Below are 25,570 nucleotides of genomic sequence, written 5' to 3'. Positions count from 1 at the left end.
ATATATATATATATATATATATATATATATATATATATATTTTTATGTATATAAATTATATATTGACACTCCTCGACTTCTATACAATTTAACTTCTTTATATTTTGATAAGCCTTAATTGAAATTCTGGCTTCGCCATCATGTAACCTTTTCATATCCTACAACGATAAGTTGTTATATTATATCTGTTTAACAGAATGATACTGCGCACAGTGGTGCGTTCTCTTGATGATGAAAAGTCAGAGCCTAACAATTTTAGGAGGTTAGTTTCCGAAAAATAGTTATTTTTTTGTACTTCATTTAATATTCTAAGTTTCTAGTCATAGACTAAAACGAAAACGATTACTTCTTATCCGTTGTGATAAATTGTTTGTTATGCCGTAATTTTACTATTATTTAGAAAAATCATTATTGAAATGTTTTTAAGTATAAAATAATTTAAGAAAATAGTTAAAAAGAGCCGCCATTTAATTTTTTAAAAAATTAAGAAAACTTAATTATTAGCAAATCAAATTTTTAAGAATTAGAGAAATACAGTAAGAAGTTCTTATTTCTACTTTAAAAACTAAGAAGGTATTAACATTTACAAATAGCCGCTAACACCGACGATTTAAATCAAAATATTTGATAATGAGGAAATAATTAAGTAAAGAACATTTTTTTAGTTTTAAGGAAAATAAAACTTAACTTAACTACTTCAAATAATATAATATAATTAAGACTTCAACAAAAATAGATTAAGTAAAGAATTTATTTGAATCAAGAAACTATCTTAAATTAATTAAAAACAAGTAAAAATTTTGACTAAAGATATTTGATTAAAGCAGAGTAAATTTTACGTTTAGCAAACATGAAAATCATATTCGTATGTTATAACTCTAGTTTGTATAATTGTGCTCCATAGCAAATTTTATGTTTGCTATGACTATTAATCTTTATATTTCGATATGCATATACATAAAAAAAATACGTATTTGGGTTTATTTGTATATTTCGTTATAAAAATGAGTCCTGCATTGTATAATTCGGTATACAAATGGCTCCTACATTAGTATTTTTCGATCTGTATGTATATTTCAGTATACAAATGGTCTTGCATTTGTGTATTGCGGTATACAAATGGGATGACAAAAAACATGGAATTAATTTGAATTACAAATAAAAAAAACTATGACTATAACATTTAATTTGAATTAATAATTTGTTATTTCACACAATTTCCCATAATTAAACTAATTTTAGAATTAGAATTAAGGAAAAATTTTCAAAACAATAATATTTCAGTATTTAAAAGGATCTCTTGTCAACATTTTTAATATTTGTTTTAAATGACAATATTTTGATTTTGCTATAAGACTGATTTTTGTATTAATTTAATTAGAAAGAATAAAAATCATAATTTTTTAGTGAGACTCCTTAGCAACAATTTCGTTATTTATTAAAAAGGTCATTATTTTAGTTTGTTAAAGAATTAGTTATGTATTTATTATTATTTTGAAAATAATACAAATAATTAATAACAGAGCATAGAAAATAATGGAACAAAAAAATAAAAAAATAAAAAAGATTTTAATTTGATAAACTACAATTAATTAATAACAGAATGGAGAAAATCAAGGAAAATAATATCTCAAATAAGGTAATTTTTGAATTTAAACCAACAAAGTTACGTTACCATAATTACTAATGATAATTTTAGTATAACTTTAAGTAGGCATAATTTTTTTTTCATTGCTCTTAAGACTTTTCATCTTTTATTTTTGGGACTAAAATTTGCAAAATCTCTTTCCTATTATACATGTATGGTTCCATAATCGACTCGACTTTTTTCTCCCTTATTCCTCAAATTTACAATATTATTTTTAACTTCATTGAAAATACTGAATCTATGTAGAACTGAAGTTAATTAATTTAAGATTTTAGCGGGCAGTGAAGAAGATTTTAGAATGAAAAAAAAATACAAAATTTATTGGCAAACAATGTGAAATTAAATACAAAATGAGCACAAAAATCCTAAAACTTGTAGGCATACATTTAAAATTGATATAAAAATAAATAGAGAAATACCAAAACTTGTTAGCATGGAAAGTGAAAATGAAATACAAAATGATATTGAAATACAAAGTGAGAATGAAATACAAAATTTGTTGACATAGAAAATGAGATGACATACAAAATGAGATTGAAATACAACATGATATTAAAATACAAAGTGAGCACAAAAAAATAGAAAATTTGTTGGCATTGAAAGTGAAAATGAAATACAAAGTGAGATTCAAATACAAAATGATATTGAAATACACAGCGAGCACAAAAAAATACAATTTTTTGGCATATAATTAGAGTGAATATAAAATTTAAAAAAATATAAAATGGTATGAATCCTAATTTAGAATAGCATATAAATTTCTGTAAAAACTATTTATCTATTATCCTATAATATAATACAAAATTAAACATATAAATAATTTGAAATGAATACCACCTACAAAAATAGATACAAGTTATACTTTAAAAACTCAAATTTTAGCAAGATACCACATGAATTTGTAATAGATACAAAATGCAATAGACCATAAAACAATAAAGAATACAAAATATGATAATTTAAATTCAAAATGCAACATGCCATAAAGTTGTTCATCGTGACCATTCTGGGATGAACAACGATCAATTTCCTATTCAGTCGTACCAGAAAATTAGACACCTTACACACTAAACTCTGACAATTAGAACAACTTCACTTTGATCTTCAACAACTTCATCAACTTCTTCGGCACCCATAATTTTTATTTTCATTTTTGAACTGTTGATTTCATTAATCGGGTGGGTAAGATCATGTTGAAATTCAAATTTTCCCTCTTCACAATCAAATCTACATCATAATCGACGATTTTAAAAAGAAAATAAAAATAAATCACAGTAAAATTAAGAAATTACCTTCACCAATAAAAAGATCTCTTGAATTAAAGTACAAATTTCGTCCAACAATTTGAAAGAACCTTGTAAAAAAAGAAGTTAGAAAACATGAAAGATGGAGGAAGCGAAAGTGAAATATGGAGAATAAAGATTAATGAGTAGTGATTTAATTATTTTTTTCTTTTTAAAAGTTTGTTGATTTTATTTAGTCTAATGTAGGAGTGTTTTGATGAATAAAAGAAAAATAGAAATAAAATTTGATATAAAATTATTTTCTAAAATATTGTCATTCTGATATTTTAAATAAATATTCCAAAGTGTTGTTGTTTGAACTAATTATGTTATATATTATGACTTGATTGCTAATTTCCCTTGCTCATGTTTGTGTTGGTAAAAGGTCAGTCATTGTTTAATAAGATTGTTGTCAAAATCATAATAAATGGGTTAGGCAACATAAATCTGATGAAACAGAAATATCCTTGGGCGTACAAACTTATTCATCTATATCTTCGTAGAAGGATTGGCCATACATATGCTAACTGCCATAACCAAAGAATAGGCAGGAACTCAACTAACTAGACAGCACAAAGACTTGTTGATAAGTCTCCCCATAATTCAAGAAATAAAATAGAGTGCACACATTAAAATACTTGTTGATGAGATGTTGAATGCAAGATCCCAAGGGCACATCTAAAATTCTCTAATAATAAAAAAGAGGTAAGTAAGGTCAGTGAAGCAAAGGTGGGGAATGTAAAATTAAATCATTTTAGAAGTCATGGAATAGCATGAGAGAATCATCAAGATTCATTAGGGAAGATTCCAGAACAATGCAAACTTTTCTTAGGCGCATGTATTTGTTGCCCAATTCTCCTACCAGCTTATCTTTGGGCATCTGAAGAATCTGGCAAAAATAAAACCCAAAACTCAACACATCAGTATATGTCGTGAAGTCCACTAATACTCAATGAAGAGGAAAGGTAAATAACAACAATTGAATCTTCACTTTTTTTAACTTCAATCTCATACCATCATATCATGATACAACGAAAGGGAAGGTAAATGCACAACATAAATAGAATAGATTGCCAGATCATGCAACAAGCCTGATTTCAGCTGTCATTCCTTTGAGAATATATATATATTTTTTTTTTTGCGAGTATCTTCTTCCGACAAGAAAAAGAATGAAGGGGAGAAAACCTTGCAATAGGTGTAGCAAGCCAAGTGGCGGGCATGACAATGAAGTTAATGGCAAGATATAGTAACAAACAAATGAAAGAAAAATGTTATGCAACTTGACTTGAACAAGTAACCAAGCCAATGTGAAGTCTTGTTCTCCCCCTCAGGGTTACAACACTAATACATTTAAAAAATTGAATCCACGCAACATTCTAACATTTTGTTAAACAAAACCAACACATTTTAGATTTATGGTGTAGAAAGAGTTACATCTTGCACAGTTATACAGCCCAAGAGATCATTCCTTCCACTTGAGGGAAAACAGTAACTGCACATGCGCAAAGGTGTTACCTCAACTAATGACCTGATCTCTCCCAGTTAAGGCATTACCTCAACTTTCTACAACCTCTCTGCCAAAATTTGCTTTTAGTTGCTGCATAACTTTTTAGCACAAAAAGTCGCTTATTTTTGGGATGAATTTAACTTTGATGGAGATTATGTTTCCAAGTTGACTATTTAAAGCCCATGTTTGACAAAAATTTTAAGAGGTATTTTCAATCTACTTAAAAGAACTGACAGCGGTATCCAAAGACCATTGATTTTAATGGATCAGTGAGTTCATAAAAAGAAAAATGATTTTTCACCAATTTTTAACCCAAATCTAATTTCAACCGCTTAGCAACTAATGATTTTTTAAACGCATGAGCATTGTGTTAACTCTTGCCTATTTTTAACGCTTGGGCAATACCAATTTATAGAATTTTAACTATATTCTTTTAACGCAGAGCTACTTTCAACCAATACCTATTTTAACCTAATACAATATTTTATCCATATTTATTTTTTATCATGACAAGCATACATATCTCTTCGAAAGACCCACAAATCTTCATAGATGAAAATCATTGTAGTTGGTCAGTGAAGATGAATTAAAAACCAACTTAACAAAATGCATGCTTAATTCTCTTCTATTTGAAAAGAAAAGTTATACAATTACTTCCAATCACAAAACAACATTGTTACTGAAAAATACTTGTAGCATGTGATAAGAAGGCATGGAAATTGAGTTCAAGAAGAACATGAAAATGTCATAGAAGTGTGCAAGTTCAAAAGCACTTAAAAGAATTTAGCACCAACTGCAAAGGCAAAAATTGACGAGCAGTTTTTTTAGATTGTAACAACTGAAGCAAGGGAGAAGTCTTGAAATTTGCTTTCAGTTACTACAGTAATTTTTTTTGCATAATAAATTGCTTACTTATCTAAAACTTTCTATTAGGTTGTATTAGTTTGTTGTATTTCAGCTTTTTGAATTTTCATCATGTAGATTTTCTGCAAATTATGTCTTGAAGTTGACTATATAAAACTCTCCTATGCTTAATAAAACTATTGAGAGACATTTTCAATTAATACTATTTCCACCATCCTTTAAAAAACCAACAGTCAAATAGTGTATTTGGCTGTAATTCTAATTAAGATTTCTCTAGAGATACTTCCACTCTATCTCGACATGCATGTTTACATGACAGAATAGATGATTAATGATTTCCCCCGGTCTGGAATAATATGCCCCATCTACCAGATCTCAAACATAAATCAAACAGATAGCTTCATATTCCCTTTCTTGGTTAATGTTCCATCCTGATTGAAGGGAAACAAGCACTAACAAGTTCTTTTCCAGAATATCATTCTTGATGCATGCACATTCATGGATTTCTTTAGTGTTTGAGAACCTTAATCTGCTGGCAACAGGAAAAAATGAAAGAACTATTACTATGTTTAATAACAGAGTAGATTACTAATTCACACTCAAGTGCAACTTGACAATTGACATAAGTGGTTCATGTCTCAAAGTAAAACTAGAAAGATTCCTTTTGAACTCCTTTATGGTTCGTGCCACTCTGTAGGCTGACCAATTCATAGCAAATTGATATGTCTGTCTAAGATGAACAAAGGGAGAACTTTGATCTCACTCAATCATCTTTCATCAGAAGATGCCGGACCTAAAATGAAGATGAATGCAAATACATACGGCTGCCGCAATCAAAAGATAACTAATTATTTGGTTAAACAGATATATCTACTCACCCTACTTGCAAAGTTAATGATGATAGAAGATGAATGCAACACAAAAATAAACAAGCAATAGATACAAAGTAAAAACTTGATAAGAGAGATCTGTAAACAAACCTCTTTTTCCTGTTCTTTCTCATGTGTTATTCTCAATCTCAAATTTAGGGCAGCATGGTACATTTCATCTAGAATATGTTCCCAAAGAGACTGCTTATTAATTTTCCACAGAATGAATTCTGATTGCTTTGCTGCACGTGCAATAACTTTCTGCAGAGAATGGGAACATCATTAGTATGTACTACAAACTTTGTTCAATGCAATCTTTACGTATAATATGTGTATGCATGTGCACGTACATGCATGTATGCAACCACAGTTGGAAAATAACACAATCCGGAGCTTATCATTTTACTTTTTATTTTGTCCGGCAAGCCTATCAGGGCGTTTAATACACCATCAACCTTCTATATCTAGATGGAAAAGCATGACCATCTGTTTAGATCATAGAGCTTCATAGATTAACAAATTATATAATGTAGCACTCCGTTGAAAAGGACAACAAGGAGAAATTCATAGTTGCATAAGTAGGCATTTATGCTACCTAACAAACTCACTTAATTGTATCCTACAGTGACCGTTATTGTGATACTTATCTGCACTCTGAAGATTCTTTATTGTCCACATTACTTATCTGCTTCACTGTGGATAGAGACTTCAAAAGATGGTGAGAGAATTGCTGCTGAAAAAGGATTTGACTAGTTAGTATCTTTCTGCAGCTTCTTTTTGTCGCCCAATTTGAATTCCATTCATTTTTTATTTTGAATAGAGTAGGAATCTGCTCATAGAAAGAAACCCAGCAGGAGAGCACGAGCATTCCCTAGTCTAATGGTTGCCTATGCAAGTGCTAGTTTGTGGAAATATATAAGTAGTTTATGGCCTATCTTACAACAAAACATATAGGCGGACGGGAGCAAAACTAGATTCCTACAGATGTATCAGGCTGGAGAAGAGAAACTGATGGACAATGCTCCCCATTTATATAGTATTTCTGGAAAAAAACACTCTGTACTAGTGCAGATTATAATTCAGAAGCAGCCTAGCAACCAAACTTCAGAAGAAACTTCAATGATTGGGAAATCAAGATGCCTGTCAGTTACTCAATCTTCTAGAACCTACAACCTTGGATGAAAACAAAGTGGATTCAGATATGGAGGGCCAGTAAATATGAGAGATATTCTATTAAAAGCTGCTATGAACTTCTTTGACAACAAACTGGTTGGTGGGAGGTATCGTGACCTTGAAAGGTGCTTTGGAAGATCAAAACACATACAAAAGCTGCTGGTTTTGGGTGGATTCGGCCCTGAACAGATTTCTTACTCAGGATGTGCTAAAAAGAAGAGGATATGCCTTACACAGCAGGGTTTTTTTCTGTAAGAAATTCAGGAATCTGTACAACGTTTATTCCTCCACAAACTGGACAGATATGGAGTCTCTTCCTATATACCTATGGTGTTAAATGGGTAATGCCTGATAGTATTAGAAGTCTGTTGGAAAGTGGCAGAGTCAACAGGTAAGCGAAGGGACAAAGAAGATATGGACGACTATTCCTCTATGAAATAAGCAAAAGATGCTTTGAAGATCATAGGCTCCACATTCCAATGTTAAAAATATATGCTACCACAATTTGTAATTTCAGTAAGTAGACGACCTGGTTCAGTTTTTATATTTCATGGATATACAGGAGTTCAATATGTAACTGCTATCCTACGTATTGGTACTTTTCTGAAGTTTCTAAATAAAAGTTACTTTACCTGATAATAAAAGGAAACACGCATTCTCCTTCTGTACTTCTGATGAATCAGAAAGATCCTTGCACTTATTCTTGAGATTTTACCTTTGAACAGAATCATGTGTTCAAATAAATTTTCCTATTGAGAAGCTTAGCAATTCACCCACTTTGCGTACTCAGGTAATTCTGTTGGGTTAGAGAGTTCATGGTGTCCCAAGTCCACATCCAATCTTCAGCTAAAATTCGAGTCCCCAAATTTTCAGTATGGATCTCGTCATCTCTACTACGAAGCAGAAGATAATTGTAAAACGAAGTTGTGCACAGTGTATGGGAACTTCCCAAAGGATATTTTTGTTAAACGCAAAGATCTATTTGTTTCAGACTAACCTATGAATGTCAGGGTATGCCCCAGGTGTCCAGTAATTCCCCATGGAATAGACCAGAAGTGGTCATGTTACTATCTAGGAAGTGATAAAACATAGTTTATAGCATGGATCCGAACAAACTTACCCTCCCTTCATTAGCTTTAGTCATCAGATACAGAAGCAAAGCCGAGTGTATTTTTGCTGCTTCCATAACATTGACATAAAAGAGCAAGAAAATCCACAGAATAGTTTTGAGTTATGTTTTATTCTACTCAAGGTCTTCAATATCGAATCAAGACATATTATTCTACTACTAAAAAAGAAGACTGGAAGCATATTACCTTCATCTCTAAGTAGTCATCTTTCCACAGCTTAAATAGAATCTTGACTGCGTCTTTCTTTTCAACAAATGTGGTATCTGAAATCTGAATAATTACAGCACAGTAAGACTGCTATCATCTCATTTATCAACAAATTGTAACACCCAATAAACAAAACCCTCTCAAAAACTAGTCACTATTGCACTTCAACACTATTCTCATGTACGCGTACTTTCTCGGGAGCTACAATGTGAAAAGAATATAAATGGAAGTATGGAACAAGTGATATATCCTCTAATCTATTGTATTTTTTACCTATTTTCTTAATGTTTTATCTATCATATTATTTTGTTCTTAGCTTCAGTTTTGTGAAACACTTTCTCAACATTTGGGGACTACATGTTTTGAAGGCCTTCTTTAAGATTTACATTTGCTAGAGTAAATTACAATTACAATTTATAGAACCAAGGAGATACACACTAGTTCCTTCACCGAGCAATGCATATTGCTTGGTGAAGTGAGCTTGGCATTTTGATAATACATGAAGATATTGAATAAAAAATACGAGAATATCTGACATGACGGTCATCAATTAAAGTTAATAGCAAATATATAAGCCAGTTTCAGAGAAAAAACAAACCTATCTATGCTTTAATGATTACATCAAAACACTTTTCTTCCCTCACAACATTAGCTGGATTTGACAATAGATTTCTTATGGGCTATAAAGAAAGAGGGAAGACAGCCCATGATAAAGAAAATCTGTCAGGTACAGAGCAGTCTCATAGTCATCTTTTATCTAATTCTCTCATAGTGGTGGTGGTTGAACCAGTTTGTGGGCAACTCGACTATTTCATTACATGCTATTGCCCGCCAGTAAAGGTACCGGGTAATTTTGTCCACCAAGGCTTATGTAGACGAGAAAAAAATGTTTTTTTGTCTCTACTAGGGTTTAAACCTTGGTCTCACTTTATTGATTGATAGACTACACCTTTGGTGCCGCCATTGCCAATTATGCAGGCAATAATTTGTAGAAATCTAGTATGCCTTCAAATTAAGTTGTCTTTAAATCATATATTTATATAGGCCCGCCTATGTGGCACCACCACAAGCAAGAATTCTTTTTAAATTTATTTATTTACAAAATTATCCTCTTCCTCATTCATGAAAAGATGTGACTTTTATGAAAAGTTGTGACTTTAATAAAGAGTTGTAACTTTTATCAAAAGTTGTGACTTTTATGAAAATTTGTGACTTTAATGAAGAGTTGTGGCTTTTATGAAAAGTTGTAACTTCTATAAAAAGTTGACTTTAATGAAGAGTTGCGATCGCATTAAAAGTTGTGACTTTTACGAAAGGTTGTGAACTTTTACGAAGGGTTGCAACTTTTTCAAATAGTTGTAACATTTCTGGTAAGGCATAATAAACAGTTGTTCACACTATCCTTTGTTTTCTACAAATAGATGGACTTCCTCTCATTTTAAAATAACAAAAAGTCCAATGTTCTTCTTCTACTTTTGCAAAATTAAATATTTGTATACTATTCTCCTATTGAATGACTTACTGACACCATTGTTTTTGTATCAATAAGTTAGCGAATAAAATATTTTCATCCTAGAGGATGTAATTCTTTAAACCTATGGTATTTGAGGGGAATAATTTTCTAAGGACATTGTGCATTCAGTTTATTCAATTTTCCTTTCTATTTCATTCTATTTTTACATTTTTTTGGTGTATTCTTTTACACTCATCAATTTATGTTTATGATATTAATTGTTATTTTTGAGTATGTCAAAGTTATTGTCTCCGGTTATATTGAAAATATACGCATATAGTATGTATATTCATTATAAAGAAAATAATTCTTGTACTCAGTTCAAAGAATTTATGTTTATAAAGAAAATAATTCTTGTACTCAGTTCAAAGAATTTATGTTTTCATATTCAATATTAAATTTTATAACTTAAAAGTACTATGCATAAGCTTGCATGTTGTCTATTTTACATAGATGTGAAATTTCTCGCTTATCAATTGAAGTAATTCATTATGCAAGTCAAAAAGTTATAATTGCTTTCATGTTGAAGCGTATTTTTTTTGAATATGTTAACGTTTTTTGGAATTTTCTCCGTAGACATATCACAATTGTATAATCTATGCAACTTAAATATTTATTTATATTAGTAAATGCCTTTGTACATATGTATTCTTATTTTCTTCATTATTTTCTTTTTAATGTTGATTAAAGATTCAATGATTTATTATTTCGTATATAATTCATTCATTAGAGGTTCTTGAGTTATGTGATAATGACAAATAATCAAATTCATGTTGGAATATTGCTAATATTTTTTAAGAACCTATTTTTCTGCTATTTTTAATGTTAGTAAAACAATTAATTGCAAATTCAATGTAATTTTTAATTTATCCACGCGAAGCGCGGGGAAATTACCTAGTTAACATATAATTCAACAAAGCCATGATACCTTATCAGTTTCAACAAGACGATCAGCTTTCGACAGTAATCTGAACATCCTGTAGGCCTCCCTCCCATATCTTTTTAATACAATGGATTCCACCTGCAAGTTATAGCATGTAGAGATGAAGTAATTCAATTCTAGAACATTGAGAAGGTCATCGCTTGTTTGTAATTTTGTAACCAACCTCTTCAATGCGAGCCTGTTCAATAATGTTCTTCAAATCTGTGCACACATAACTGTCAGTTAAGTCGCGGGAAATCAAAAACTTGGATCCACAAGGATTTGAACTTTTCCTAAGATTATATTACAATGAAAAATCATGTGTTGATAGATATGCATACCTACACTATAAGTTTCATCTATTTCCATCAATGGGGCTTCACATCCCAAATCATCAAGGGAAGCTCTGATACGCTCCAGGTCCATACCAAGACCACCTTCCCTCTTTATCACCTCATCATAAATAGCATTTATGGACTGGGGAACTGCAAATAAAGAATATAATAACGCATTAAGAAAAAGGGAGAAAAGAGACTAGAAATTCAAAAAAAATGCACACTACAATGAAACAACTTAACATGAATCTGACATTCATAAACACAAATCGCTCCATTTCCCCAGAAATACACATGGAAATTTTTTACACAATATCCAAAGCAAGTACAAAAATGTAAAAAAGAAAATCTACTACAGGCAACGACTTGTTAATTACTCGACCAGAGATCTTATCTTGAAAAAAACTCAACTACAGTAAAATAAAGAGGTTAGAATGCCGCCGTTATGCATATCTCTAGGAAGGCCTATAAGGCCCAGGCTTCACTCTAGAAATTTATCCATATACAACTGTGCATGATTCTAGATGAATGTACCTTCACAAAAGACTCAAGGTGCTAAAAGCCTCAAAAGCAAGGCTGGAGATTAAAGTTGGTGGGCCATTTATTATGAAGAAAAATAAGTGGACTTTGTAAATGTTAAAATATCAAGTCTATTTATGTCATGAAGCTGGCTATACCTCATCTCAAACATATGCATATGATTCATATGTTACCATGAACCTGCCCCTAGTCGAGACATGAGCATTGTTATCCACTTTTTTTAAGACAAATGCAAATTTTAGTTTCTATTTATCCATTAACAGTACGAGGAAGAGGTCACAATCATGTTTAAACTTTATTGACGATAAAATGAAATCCTCACTGACCTGAGTTATCAATTCTCAATTTAGTTTCAGAATGTCTACTCAACTCCAGGGTCGCAGCAAGAACAATGGCAGCATCATTGTTGACACGTACTTTCACATTTGCAACACAAGCCTACAATGCATACAATTTTATGTAGCTGTGATTCCATAGCACCACTGCTTGAGATTCACAGGAGATTTTAAATTCTAATAAAGTCAGAAGAGACAGTTATCTAAACCATTTCTACTGTAATGGTAAAGGTTTCTGATTTTTGCTAAATAACTTAGCAAGTTAATGAGAGACTTCCTCAGTGGAGGCAACAATCAGGGCCACAAATCTCACCTCATCAAGTGAAAGAAGGTGACTCAACCAAAATATCAAGGAGGTGTTGGATCAAGGATCTTGCAGCTCATAACAAAGGCATGATGATGAAGTGGCTTTGGAAATTCAACTTGGAGGATGCACGGTTCAAGAAAGATGTCGTCATAGAAAAACATGGAGGGTTGAATCAATGGTGCACGAAGGCTTCTAGTCCCCCTCATCGAGTAGGTCTCTGAAAGGGTATTACAAAAGTGTGGACACCTTTGTTCAACACTCATTTTGAGATAGGCAATCGCTCACTCGTATGATTCTGGAAGGACAAATATCTTGGAAGTACCACTCTTCAGTATGACTTCCCAAATCTGTGCACATATCTCAAGATCCCGACTCTGTAATTGCTGCTAACAGAGAAGGGAAGAACTGGGATCTGACATTCAGAAGAAACATGTATGATTGGGAAGTGAATGAGTTGTTAGACCTTTTTGCAAGACCTCAGCAGTGTCACATCAATCACCAGGCAGTTGACAAGCTCAAGTGGGGGAATCTACACAGTAAAGAAAGGCTACCATCAGCTGTACTCTAGCAACCCCTTGATAGACAATTGACCCTGGAAGCTCATCTGGAGCTCGGAAGCTCATCTGGAGGTCCAGACTGCCTCCTAAAGTTATACAATTCACTTGGACAACTTTATATGAGGCTTGTCTTCAGCTCCCAAGCAGATGCTATATGTGCAAAATGGATCTGAAACCAACAGGCACCTATTCCTTAACTGTAAGGTAGCCTCAGAAATCTGGAACATGTTTTTTTTGGCGATTTTGGTCTCAAATGAACCCCACCCCTCTCAGTTAAGGAGGTTTATGAGAGTAGGAGCCTATGGAGAGTTGACAAAGCCATCAAGAAGATCTGAAACATGGTACCCACTTGTATATTTTGGTATCTCTGGTTAGAAAGAACAGGAAATGTTTTCATAGGGAGTCTTAACTCCTTCAGGTCTTTTAAAGACCAGGTTTATTGCCAATTTGTTTAGCTGGTCCAATTTGGTTCCTGTTGTTAATGCAGCACATCTTTAGGATAAGCTTATTAGTCCCGACTTATTTTCCTTTTGTACAGTGAGCCAGTAATTTTTGTAAGCTAAAATGCCATATCTTGTAATTTTTGCATCTTCTTGATGCCTTTATTAATATTACTTACTTCATTAAACAAAAAAGTTGAGAGACCAACCTTGTGTCTCAAGCGGCGAATGAATTCTTCAAAATTGGCACGCCAAAGTACTTCCTTTTCGCCTGTAGCCGGATCTTTTGTGTTTGACTCCAAATCCTCTTGCTTACGCTAAAATCAGAACATAATAGATCAGCCGAATTTCAAAATTGTTATCTTCAATGAAAAGGTCATACCAACCTTCATGCCACATTTCACATCAGTAGTCCTTTTGTCAGCTTTTTCAACAGAATCATTCCAGATGTTTTCAACTAAGAATCTCATGGATTCCATTGGAGCTGCTGCTGCTAAGGCTTGTTGTTCCATGGTTTGTGCTTGAATCTGTTTTCATCGGTAAATGATAAACTCAAGAACATGAACAGTGAAATATCAACTTAAAAACTGCAGCTTTTTCTGCATTATATTACTTATCAGGAATATTTTATAGAATATGGATGCTTATGCTCTCATCCACCTTCCTCACCCCAAATAACCTATAGGAAGCACAATTCTTCTTGTTAGCAAATGAAGCAGGTTCATTTGAAGAACATCACCTACATTCCTTTAATTCCTATGCTACAACTCCATCCATTTCCATGACAGTATTTGACTGAGCATGGAGTTTAAGATATTCATTTTATTTATGTATTATAATATTAGTGGCAATGTAAGAAATATTAAAGTAGTTCTGACCCAAAAAGAAGTAGTTGAAAATTACTTTGACAGAGGAACTATCACATCAAAGTTCAGAACTGAAGTTAATGGATTGAATACTTGGAAGTTGAAATAGTTGGATAGAAATAGAATTAAGTCAAAACATTATGGAATGACCAGAAATGGAAAGAGACAACGAGTGACATATAATTAAAAGTTAAAACAGAGTATTTGTCTTACATCGTCAATTCTGTCTCCTATCCTATTTTCTTGGTCACTGTCATTTCTATGATTTCAATCAGCAAAAAAATGCATGTAATCCTGTCTTCAAACGACAAATGGAAGTGCGCTGTTACTGGTTAATAGAAGAATAAAGAAGTATTCTGTTGCTCAGAGAAAATCTCCATCACATTTACTTGTTGTTAATGATTAACAGTACTAAGCACATGCTAAATTAAATAGTACTTCAGCTAAAGAAGGTTTGCCAAGATCACACAGATTTCTAGAGTAAAATGAAGAATGCAGCAGAAAACAAACATCACATGGAGTCATCAAGGTCACTGGTATACTCTAAAGAAAAACCTTTTAATGGGAAAGAAAATTGAACAGAAGTTGTCATCATATTATAACTTGACATCAGAGTACCTTGGCAGATTTAGCACCTCGTTTCTTTGCAGCAGTTTCTTCTGCAGCAGGTGGTTCAAGAAGTGGGTCAGGGGCAGGACAGCGTTCCACAAATCTAGCGTTGACAAGCCTGTTGAAGCTATCTTGTGCAGCATCAGCACTAGAATCTCCTGGACAATGACAAGGCATTCTTAAAGCAAGAAAGATGTTTAGGAGGTTTAGCCTAGCCTTTTCGAAGATTGACAACCCAAATTTTGTTGGTTCAAGTTCAAGTGGCTTTAATCAAGAAACAAATAAAGATGCAAGTTGAGGTTATGAAATAGATTGGAAAAGCTTGTTCTTTGAATTTTACAATCAACTCTGGGTGATGATAAACCTCAAGAATTGCTTTAGGTATGCACCCAAGGATATAGTCTAGTTATCAATGTAGTGGGTCCAGCACCATGAGATCCTGGATAAATACCAACAGAGGCAAAATATTAGGTGATTTCTTCCCATCGGTCCAAACCTTGGTGGATAGAGTTACCTAAATACTTTGAGCTAGTGGAAATAGCAGGTACTACGTGAAATTAGTCGAGGTGCATGCAAGCTAGCCCGGACTCCACGATGGATAAAAGATTGCTTTACATGTGAAGAACATAGATGCTTGCTTGATGCTAGACACCTAGATGTATTTGACTCTGTTGCAAAATTTTTTGAGGCCTTCCTTTCATCCTTCCTCATTTTCTTGTGGCTTGCTTTATTTCGATTTTCAGTTTTGCATGAGAAGGTTGCAGGGGCTGTTCAAGCAAGGATCCTCTTACCCCAAAAACTGGAAAACAGAAAGGAAAAGAGAAACTCCAGTACAATTGGTAGTAAGAAGTGCAAATTATTTTATACACTTGCAACGAGAAAGTCAAAGAGTGGTGGGAGTCTTTAAGATTCTCCAGGAAACCAGATTTCGTGTTGGTGGCAAAACTCAAAGCACTAAAAGGGAAACTGAAGGAGTGGAGTAAGACTATTCATTGGAACCTAGGGGCTCAGAAGCAGAATCTTTTGAGACAATTAACTGAATTAGAACAGATTCAGGAGGACAGATCTATAAAATAACAACTAGACTAGCTTTAACTATGGAATTTGAGAACATAGCAAAAAGGGAGAAAATTGCTTGGAGACAGAGGTCCAGGGCTACGTGGTTAAAGCAAGGAGATAAAAACATTGGGTTCTTCCACAAAACTGCAAATGCTCACAGAAGAATGAACACAATTGCAAAGCTGAAAGTGAGAGGACAAACATTGAGCAATCATGAAGAGGTACAAGAGGAGAAAGTTACATTTTATGAAAAGCTTTATTCAGAAACAGATGATTGGAGGCCAAACCTAGAAATGAGGAACTGCCCTATGATTGGTGCAGATGAAAACCACCTGTTAATGGCACCAATAGAGGAGCAGGAGATTCTACAGAGTATCAAATCTTGTGCAGGTGACAAAGCCCAGGGCCAGATGGTTTCTCTGTCTTTTTTCAGCCAGTGTTGGGACACTATCAAATCTGATTTGGTGGCTGCAGTACAGCATTTCCAGAAGGAAGAAATTTTTGAAAGAAGCATCAATGCTACATTTGTAGCCTTAATCCCTAAAAAAGTGGTATCCATGGAGCTAACTTATTTCAGACCTATAAGCTTAATAAAGGAGTATACAAGATTATAGCCAAACTCTTGGCAGAAAGATTGAAGAAGGTGATCTACATTCTAGTGGACAGACAACAGATGGCCTTCATAAAAGGAAGGCAAATCATGGATGCAGTATATTGATAGCAAATGAGTGTGTGGAGTCTAGAAAAAGAAGCAAACAACCTGGAATCTTGTGCAAACTTGACATCCAGAAAGCCTATGATCACTTGAATTGGAACTTTTTGATACTAATGATGCAAAGAATGGGCTTTGGAGCTAAGTGGATAAGATAAGTAAAATAATGCAGTGAAGTTCTCAGTCCTCATAAATAGGACCCCATGTGGATTCTTCTCTTCTCAAAGGGGACTGAGACGGGGTGATCCTTTATCACCTTTCCTATTCATCCTAGCAATGGAAAAGATTGGATCAGGGGATTTCAGGTGGACAATAGAGCTATAAACAACCTGGAGATAACTCATCTACAATATGCAGATGATACTCTAGTTTTTTGTGGAGCAACGACTGACCAGATGTTGATACTAAGGGTGATTTTCATCATTTTTTAAGCTGTTTCCTTGCTAAATATCAATTGGGGGAAGAGCTACATATACCCCTTTTTTTTTATAAAGTAATTAAATGATATTAGAAAGCATCAAGAAGATGCGAAGTTACAAAAGCACCTTCTGCAAAAAAGCTGCTTCAAACAGAAAATATGGAGCTAGCTTGGCAAAAACTTGTGAAACAGTCAATAGGGAACCCTACTACTCTACTGTACTAGAGATAGGGAACTAACAAAATCCGAAAGGTTATCCACACTGTTTACATTGGCAAAAAAGTGCCAGCTAAATAAACTAACTAGACATTGGGCTTAAGAGTGCATAAAGAGGTTGATATTCCATTAAAGCATATGTTGTTTCTCTCTTTCCATATGCTCTAAAAAATGGCTGCTGGGATCATTCTCAAGATCTTTCTGATGGATTTGTCAACTTTCCACAATATCCAGCTGGCATAAGCATCCTTCATGTCGTAGGGCATTACCCATTGTAGGCCAAGCATAGAGTAGAATTAATACCATAATCGAATTGTTGCAGGGCATTGCAAAAAAAGGTGATTAACACTCTCATTGGTTTGCTTGCACATGACACATCTGTTGATGAGGATTACACCTTTTTTCCTGAGGTTGTCTTGTGTTAGACATGCTTCCTTCAAGGCTGTCCAGGTGAAACAAGAAACTCTGAGGGGTTGCCTAGTTTTCCAGACATGTTTCCAAGGCCAAATTAGTAGAATGTCATTCTGGGAGCTCAAATTTTTGTAACATTCTTTCACAGTGTAAGTCTTCTCCTTAGAATTAACCCAAAGAATCTTGTCTTGATCTTCGACCACCAATGTAGTGTTTTGCAGAGTTTCTAAGAGGCAAAGGAGGTCATTAATCTCCCAATCCTAGAAGTTCCTTCTGAAAATAGGTGTCCAATAGTTGTTGTCTCTGTACTGGGCTATAGTTGCTTCTTTGTTGGAGGCTATCTGGAACAAGGAGGGGAAATAGGCTTTTAGCCTAGAGTTCCCAAGCCATTTGTCTAGCCAAAATCTGATCTTGAGTCCATTACTAGCCTTGAAGAATACTTCCTCGAAGAAATTATCTTGGAAACTGCTTATGTGTTTCCAGACCCCAGCACCATGGGGTTCACTGCTTTTCATTGGACACCAGTGATCTTGAAGGCCATATTTAGCCTTGATGATGTCTCTCCAAAACCCAGCCTCAGTTTGTCCATATCTCCTGAGCCACTTCATGAGTAAGCTCTTGTTGTGAAGTTGGAGATTTCTGATTCCCAAGCCTCATTGAAACTTAGGTTGAGTTACTGATTTCCATTTAACTAGAGAGTACTTGTGAGTGAGACTATTTCCTTCCCATAGAAATCTCCTTCTAAGCCTATCCATTTGTTTCAAAATTGAACCTGGTATTGGAAATAGAGACATGCAGTACGTAGGAATACTATCTAGTACATTGTTGATGAGAGTGAGCCTACCTCCCATGGAGAGGTATTGCAATTTCCATGTAGCAAGTCTCTTTTCCATTTTTTCAATAACTCCATTCCAAATTCCAGAAGATTTGAAACTTGCCCCCAGGGGAAGACCTAGATAGGTGGTGGGTAATGATCCTATTTTGCAACTAAGTATGCCAGCAAGTTCCTCTAGATTGTCCACCTGATTAACCGGATATATAGCACTTTTGAGCATGTTAATATAGAGTCCAGAGATAGCTTCAAAAATTATAAGGGTGGTGTTTAGATTGGAGACTTGTTGCCAGTCAGCTCCACAAAAAATGAGAGTGTCATCCCATAAAGAAGGTGAGATACATTGACAGTGGTGGCTGGATTGTTGCCTACTTGAAATCCTTGAATCCATTGAAGTTCTTTACCCTAGCTAGTAACTGAGATAGTCCTTCCATAGCCAGAATGAATAGAAAAGGAGAGAGTGGATCCCCCTGCCTCAACCCCTTTTGAGTAGAGAAAAATCCAACTGGACTTCTGTTGATCAAAACTGAGAACTTCACTGTTGAAATGCAGAAGTATATCCATCTTATCCACCTATCACCAAATCCCATTTGTTTTAGTATGTTGACTAGATAGGCCCAGTTAAGTTGGTCAAAGGCTTTCTCTATGTCCAATTTACATAAGATCCCAGACTCACCACTCTTGATTCTCCAGTTAGCACCTCATTAGCAATCAAGGATGCATCAGTTATTTGCCTATTCTTTAAAAATGCACTCTGCTGCCCCGAGACTAAAGAATTCATCACCCTTTTCATCCTTTCTACTAGGATTTTAGTCAACAACTTATAGACACTACCTATGAGGCTTATAGGCCGATAGTCTTTAAGCTCTACAACACCTTTCTTCTTTGGGATTAGAGCAATAAAAGATGCATTACAAGACCTCACCATTTGGCAATTCTGGTGAAGGAAATTGAAAGCTGCTAGTATATTCTCTTTAATGAAGCACCATGATTTTTGGAAGAAAGCCATGGTATAACCATCAGGTCCTGGGGCTTTGTCAGGGGCACAAGCCATAAGAGCATTAGAGATCTCCAGTTCAGTGAAAGGAAGTTCAAGTTCCTCCTTTTCTTCTATACTTAGGGTGGACATGTTCTCAAAAACAGCTGAGGGTCTCCAGGATTCAGCTTCTGTGTATATTTGTTGATAATACTCCAGAATGCCATTCTGTATCCTTCCTTTATCTTCAATCAGTTCATCTCCTATTCTCAGTCTGTCAATGGAGTTACCCCTTCTATATGAATTGGCCATTCTCTAAAAGAACTTTGTGTTCTCGTCCCCCTATTTAAGCCATAAGCATCTAGATTTTTGCCTCCATGAGATCTCTTCATCTGTTGCAATCTGTTGAAGTTGCAGTTTCAGATTCAAGGACCGTGTTTTCTCTTGTGTTGAAAGGGTTCTGAGTTCAGCTAAATGATCCAACTTCCCTAATTCCAAAAGAGCTTTAGTTCTTTGGGTTTCAATGTTTCCATACACTTTTCTGTTCCACTTAGAAATATCTTTCTTTAGGTCTCTGAGTTTCTGCAATAGCACAAAGTCTGGGGTTCCCTGAATGTTGTAGGACTGCCACCATCCTTTTATCGTATCAATGAAGCCTTCTGCTTGAAGCCACGTGTTTTCAAATTTGAAGTAGGATGGTGATGCCTCCCAATCTCCACTTTCCAGGATGATGGGTCTATAATCTGAAAATACTCTTGGCATTGTGTATTGTTTGATAGCCCTGAACATCTCACTCCATTCTGATGAATTAAGAAACCTGTCAATTCTTGAGGCTTGGAGTGTCTCCTCCCCTCTTGACCAGGTGAACTGTGCTTCTTGGAGAGGAGAATCAATCAATTCAAGATCCAAAATGGTATTAGAGAAACCCTGCATAGCACTGGATCTTCTATTAAAGTTTAGCCTTTCATCCTCGAATCTACACACATTGAAGTCTCTTCCTATGACCTATAGATCGGACCTCAACCACCTGATTGATGCTAACTCCAACCAAAGGTCCTCCCTTTCTGGGTTGGTATGAGGTCCATATACTCCGGTGAAAACTCATTTGAAGTCTTCAGAGGTGCTCTCAAATCTACATGACAGGGAGAAGGCCCCTGCCTCCAACTCAACACAATTCCAAGCTCTTTTGTCCCATAAAATTAACAGTCCACCTTTGGTGCCAATTGCTTTGACTTCTGCCCAGGAGAGCCAGTTATTCCCCCATATTTGTCTGATTAGAGTTGGATTCCAAGACTCTATTTTGGTTATTAGTAAACAAACAATATCTGCTCCCCACTTTTGGATAAGAGATTTCAAAGTACTTCTCTTATCTTTATTATTGAGACCCTGTACATTCCAATTGAGTATTTTAACTCTCATCTGGAATGAGAGTTGTGGTGCCTGCCCCTATCTTTCTCTCCACTTCCATCTTGGAGACCCCAATCCAGTTTTTTAAGTTCATTTGTTGCTTTGCTTTTCCCTTTTTTAGCGTCCCAGACTTCTTCCCTTGTTCAAGAATCTGAGTTTCCTCTTTTCCTCCATTCTTAATATAATATCCAGAATTTCATGCTCGAAACCTGAAACATTTACCCCAAGCACTTTGCAAGCCTTCATCATAGTAAATTTGGTCCATTTTGATGTTTTCACAACAGTCGGTGAATCAACTGTTTGTGGTGAATGATCATTATGCCACGGTAGAGGCAGAAAACTGTTGAGCGACTGGGAAGAGAGACTGGAACTGGAATCATACCCTGAGGTGGGAATAGGATCTTGTGTGTATATGCCTAAAGAAGGAGCAGATATTTCTGCTTGATCATCTAATGAAGTGACAGAGGCTAAATAGGGGAATTACCTACCACATACTTAGGAATGCCTTTGGGAGCCAAAAGTAAATCAACGGGGATTTGGAATGGGGTTGATAGAAAAATGTGAGAAAAAGTTGACCAATTGGAAGAGTCCGTACCTTTCCTGGGGGCAGATTGACCATCATCAATAGTGTTCAGGATACAACGTTTACATACATGATGTCAGTTTTCCCAGCCCCTAACAAGGTGATCCAGAGAATAGACATGCAAGGAACTTTTTTTGGCAAGGAAATGAAGACAAGAAAAAATTCCACTTGGTCAAATGGGAAGAGGCTATGATCAGGAAAAAGAAAGGGGGAGCGGGGATCAAGAATATGAAAATGCAAACAAAAGCTTAATGATGAAGTGGTTATGGAAATTCATTACAGGAGAGAACGTGTTGTGGAAGGATGTCATTTGTGCAAAGTATGAAATGGAGGATAAATGGGTTACAAAAGCAGCGACCACTCCTTATAGTTGCACTATCTGGAGATCAGTTAGGAATTTATGACCACAATTCTTGTCCAAAATAAATTTTCGAAGTGGGGAATGGACTCAAAGTGGCTTTTTGGGAGTACAAGTGGATAGCTCAGAGAACTTTGAAGCAACTATTCCCTGATCTACACCTACTAAGCTTTCAACAACAAGCAACTGTTGCTGAAATGTGGACAGGTCAGGGATGGAACCTTCATCTCAGAATAAATCTCAATGATTGGGAGGTGGAAAGGGCCTCTTTCAACAACCTAACTGGGGAAGAAGATACTGCTATATGGAAGACAGGTAACAAAGGAGTTTTCTCTGTGAACTCAGCATACCACTTCAAACAAAAGGAACAAACAATGGCCTTGGAAGATGATATGGGGGACAAAAATTCCATACAAGGTTAACTGTTTTTTTCTTTTGATGAAGTTGTTTCATTACCGGCATCAAGAAGAAGCAAAGAGTACAAAAGTAGATATGCTAGCTCCGTTACATGATAGCAGTTAAAGACACGGGAGCCAACCACTAATTCAAAACATCTAGAGAAGACTTAAAACATGACTATGTCTGGCCTAGGTTAATTATTACATATGGTTGTTGACCAGAGAAGTAGTACTGACACAAGAAAACATGAAGAAGAAATACCAATTTGTGTTCCAGGTGCTACTTATGTGAAGAGCAAACAGAGACAGTCAACCATCTCTTTTTACACTGTAAATGGGCAGACCAGCTATTGAGAATATTCATTTGTCTAAGGAAAATCACTTGGGTGAAACCAAGGAACATTTAAGGAGTACTGAAGTGCTGGATGAGAGTTGGCAATGCTACGGCAAAGGAGGAGAGATGGAAGTTTGTCCCAGCAGTGTTATCAAAGGCGCGCTTTAAGCGCGCTTAAGCCCTGATACGAGGCTCAAAACGTGTTGAGCGCTTTGCCTCGCTTTAAGTGCGCTTCAGTGCTGTCATCAAGGTTCTAATGCAAATGTTAACTTTCCAATGAGTCTCGTATGAAGAAGTGACACTAAATAATTGATATTTCACTTTATCATACTTTTTTCAATTTCTTTGGTCATATATTTGTCATTCATGTTTATAATTATTAGTCTTGGACTAAACATATATATTTGTATTCTTTTCTCCCTTTGCGCCTTTTTTCATTGAAGTCCACGCTTTATTTGCGCTTTCCACTAAAAGCCCTCATGGACCTTAGAGCTTTATTGCTCTTTTCGCCTTTGATAACACACTCCCAGCTTGTATATGGTGGATTATGTGGAAGAAAAGAAATCAAAGATGCTTCGAGGGAAAGCAAAGCAATATGCAGAATTTTAAGATGAACTGCCTGACTTTGTACTATTTTGGGTGTGAACAAAAAGTGTTAGGACAGACTGAAGAAATTTTTGATGTTTTAGACTATTTGTAACAAAAAGTACAAATAGATTTCTTAGTTGTAATATTTATGGAAGGGGGACTACACTTTGATGTAGTACACCTGTGGATATATAGACTAAAAAGTTACCTTTCTCTAAACAAAAGAAAAATATTGTTGGACTAAGTAATACTTGTGTTTTACTTCAAAACTAAAGACAGTAACATTAAATAATGGCATGTAACTAAGAAGTGCCAATAATTTTGTACACTCACAGCTCCTTTCATTGATTAGTTGAGTAATGATTTAGTGTAGCTCAGTCTTTATGCATGAAGAAAAGGTGATCTATGTAAGATCCTTAAGAGTGTTTTTTTTTTTGATAACCGTGGTATTTGGGCCAGTTTTCGTGCATCTCAACTAATTTCACGGATACCTGCCCACCTCCCACTGGCAGCAGGTACCACATAATTTTGTCCACCAAGGCTAGGATAAATGAGAAGAAATCACCTAGTGTTTTTGTCTTTTCTGGGATTTGAAATTGAGACCTCATGGTTCTCAACCGACTTCATTGACCACTAGGTCACACCCTTGGGTGATGTTGTGTATTTCACGTGTCTTTGTCATGTCTCTTTTGCTTGATAAAATATTAGAAACAAGAAGTATGTTCATATATTGCCTATCATCTTCAATTAAAACCATTTTTCAATGAAGTGATTTTATACCTTTAAAGATCAGTAAAACGTTGTTTCTTATTCAGAAAAAACAGAAGCAAACACAAATGAAAAGCCAAAATAGAACTCAAATTCGCATATTAAACTGATTAGCTATGATGATAGTAAACAATAATCATAGTTTACAAGATAATTCACAAAGAACTACAGAAAGGATATTGTTTCACCTTGTTTCGATGCCTGCTTGTATTTTACTATAATTTGACTGAGTGAAAGCCTACCATGCTGAAGCAACCATTCCAAAATCTCTTCACACTAGAAACACAAACTCAATAACTACCACTAATAGGGAGACAACTATTATAACAAGCAAAACCAATAAAACTGACCTCTTTACCCAGCTCCTCAGACACAATCTCTATAAATTTAGGGAACCTCAATTTATGTATAATGTTGTCAAATAGTGCCATGTATTGTGTAATAATTTTTGCTTCCTCCCCAAATCCACCTAAATGACAATATATCAGACATCAAGGAACTTCTCACCGTATATCCTCAAATTGAATAGCTAATTGCAATATGAGAAAAAGTTCTTGTAGCATTACTGTGAGTGTACCTGGTTGTCGAATTGCAAAGGCTTGAACACAATTGTGATGAATAAGCACAAGCAAACAGTTCTTAACATTCTTTCTGCTAAGCTCTGTGGAACTTACAACCTGATGTAAAGTTTGTGTTCCTCTTCTCAACAGACAGTCGCAAACCTTCTGCAAAAATTATCAGAAGATGAATTAGGAAGATCATCAACAAATTATTTTAACGAAATTAAAGTACTATTTATGTGGTTTCTGCATAAAAGATAGAAACCCCCCACCCCCCCCCCAAAAAAAAACTACCATTACCCTCGAATTCAATCATCTATATCTATTTCATTCTACTTGGGTCTGATTCAATTCAATACCAATAATTAGCTACGTTTTATAAAACCCTAAAGCAAAAAAGAAAAAAACAACTGCTTCTCCTCAATCCCAAGCTATATACAATCTTCTCACCCCCAAGAAGAAGAAGAAAAATTAAAACTTTGAAACCTTTAGGCATAGGTTTTGCGTTTCTAGTCTATAATTGTTACGTATGAATTTGGGTTATAGGAAGAAAACACGGAGAGAATTACAGCATTAAGTTCGCCGAAGTAAGAAGAGATTAGATAAACAGCGAGCTTGATGCCGTGCGGCGAAACCATGGCGATACTCTGCTTTCTCTCTTTCACAGTACTGGGGGAGAAGGAGAGGGAGAGTTACAGTAGAAACGGAGGCGGGAACAAGTCAGGGTTGAAGGCGAAGAAGAACTTAAAAATATAGGGCTTTGGTAGCATCAGGGGTCCATAGCTCAGTGGTAGAGCATTTGACTGCAGATCAAGAGGTCACCGGTTCGAACCCGGTTGGGCCCT

General features: G+C 35.0%; 1 protein-coding gene and 1 non-coding gene across 3 annotated transcripts; one reads left to right on the top strand and one right to left on the bottom strand.

Moving 5' to 3' along the window:
• Positions 1 to 3,398: 3,398 nt before the first annotated feature.
• LOC107023841 (DNA-directed RNA polymerase III subunit RPC3) lies at positions 3,399 to 25,456 on the bottom strand. 2 transcript variants are annotated; one of them, XM_015224657.2, is made up of 14 exons: positions 25,295 to 25,455; positions 24,743 to 24,890; positions 24,516 to 24,634; positions 24,354 to 24,441; positions 15,115 to 15,263; positions 14,017 to 14,157; positions 13,840 to 13,947; positions 12,318 to 12,429; positions 11,458 to 11,601; positions 11,301 to 11,338; positions 11,123 to 11,215; positions 8,661 to 8,744; positions 6,283 to 6,432; positions 3,399 to 3,820 (listed from the first exon to the last, which is right to left on the bottom strand). In XM_015224657.2, the coding sequence occupies exons 1-14, from the start codon at positions 25,361 to 25,363 to the stop codon at positions 3,686 to 3,688; spliced, it is 1,578 nt and encodes a 525-aa protein (XP_015080143.1). In that variant the 5' UTR covers positions 25,364 to 25,455; the 3' UTR covers positions 3,399 to 3,685. The 2 variants fall into 2 exon arrangements, with proteins under 2 accessions (XP_015080143.1, XP_027773807.1); XM_027918006.1 differs by lacking the exon at positions 3,399 to 3,820 and adding an exon at positions 8,465 to 8,520 and having other exon boundaries at positions 6,299 to 6,432; positions 25,295 to 25,456.
• Positions 25,457 to 25,498: 42 nt separating this feature from the next.
• Positions 25,499 to 25,570, top strand: TRNAC-GCA. Its single transcript has one exon. It is a non-coding gene; the product is annotated as a tRNA-Cys (tRNA).

This window comes from Solanum pennellii, chromosome 6 (assembly GCF_001406875.1).
Source record: "Solanum pennellii chromosome 6, SPENNV200".
Classification (NCBI taxonomy): domain Eukaryota; kingdom Viridiplantae; phylum Streptophyta; class Magnoliopsida; order Solanales; family Solanaceae; genus Solanum; species Solanum pennellii.
The sequence above is the reverse complement of the archived record's forward strand: the minus strand, read 5'-3'. Positions and strand labels throughout refer to the sequence as shown.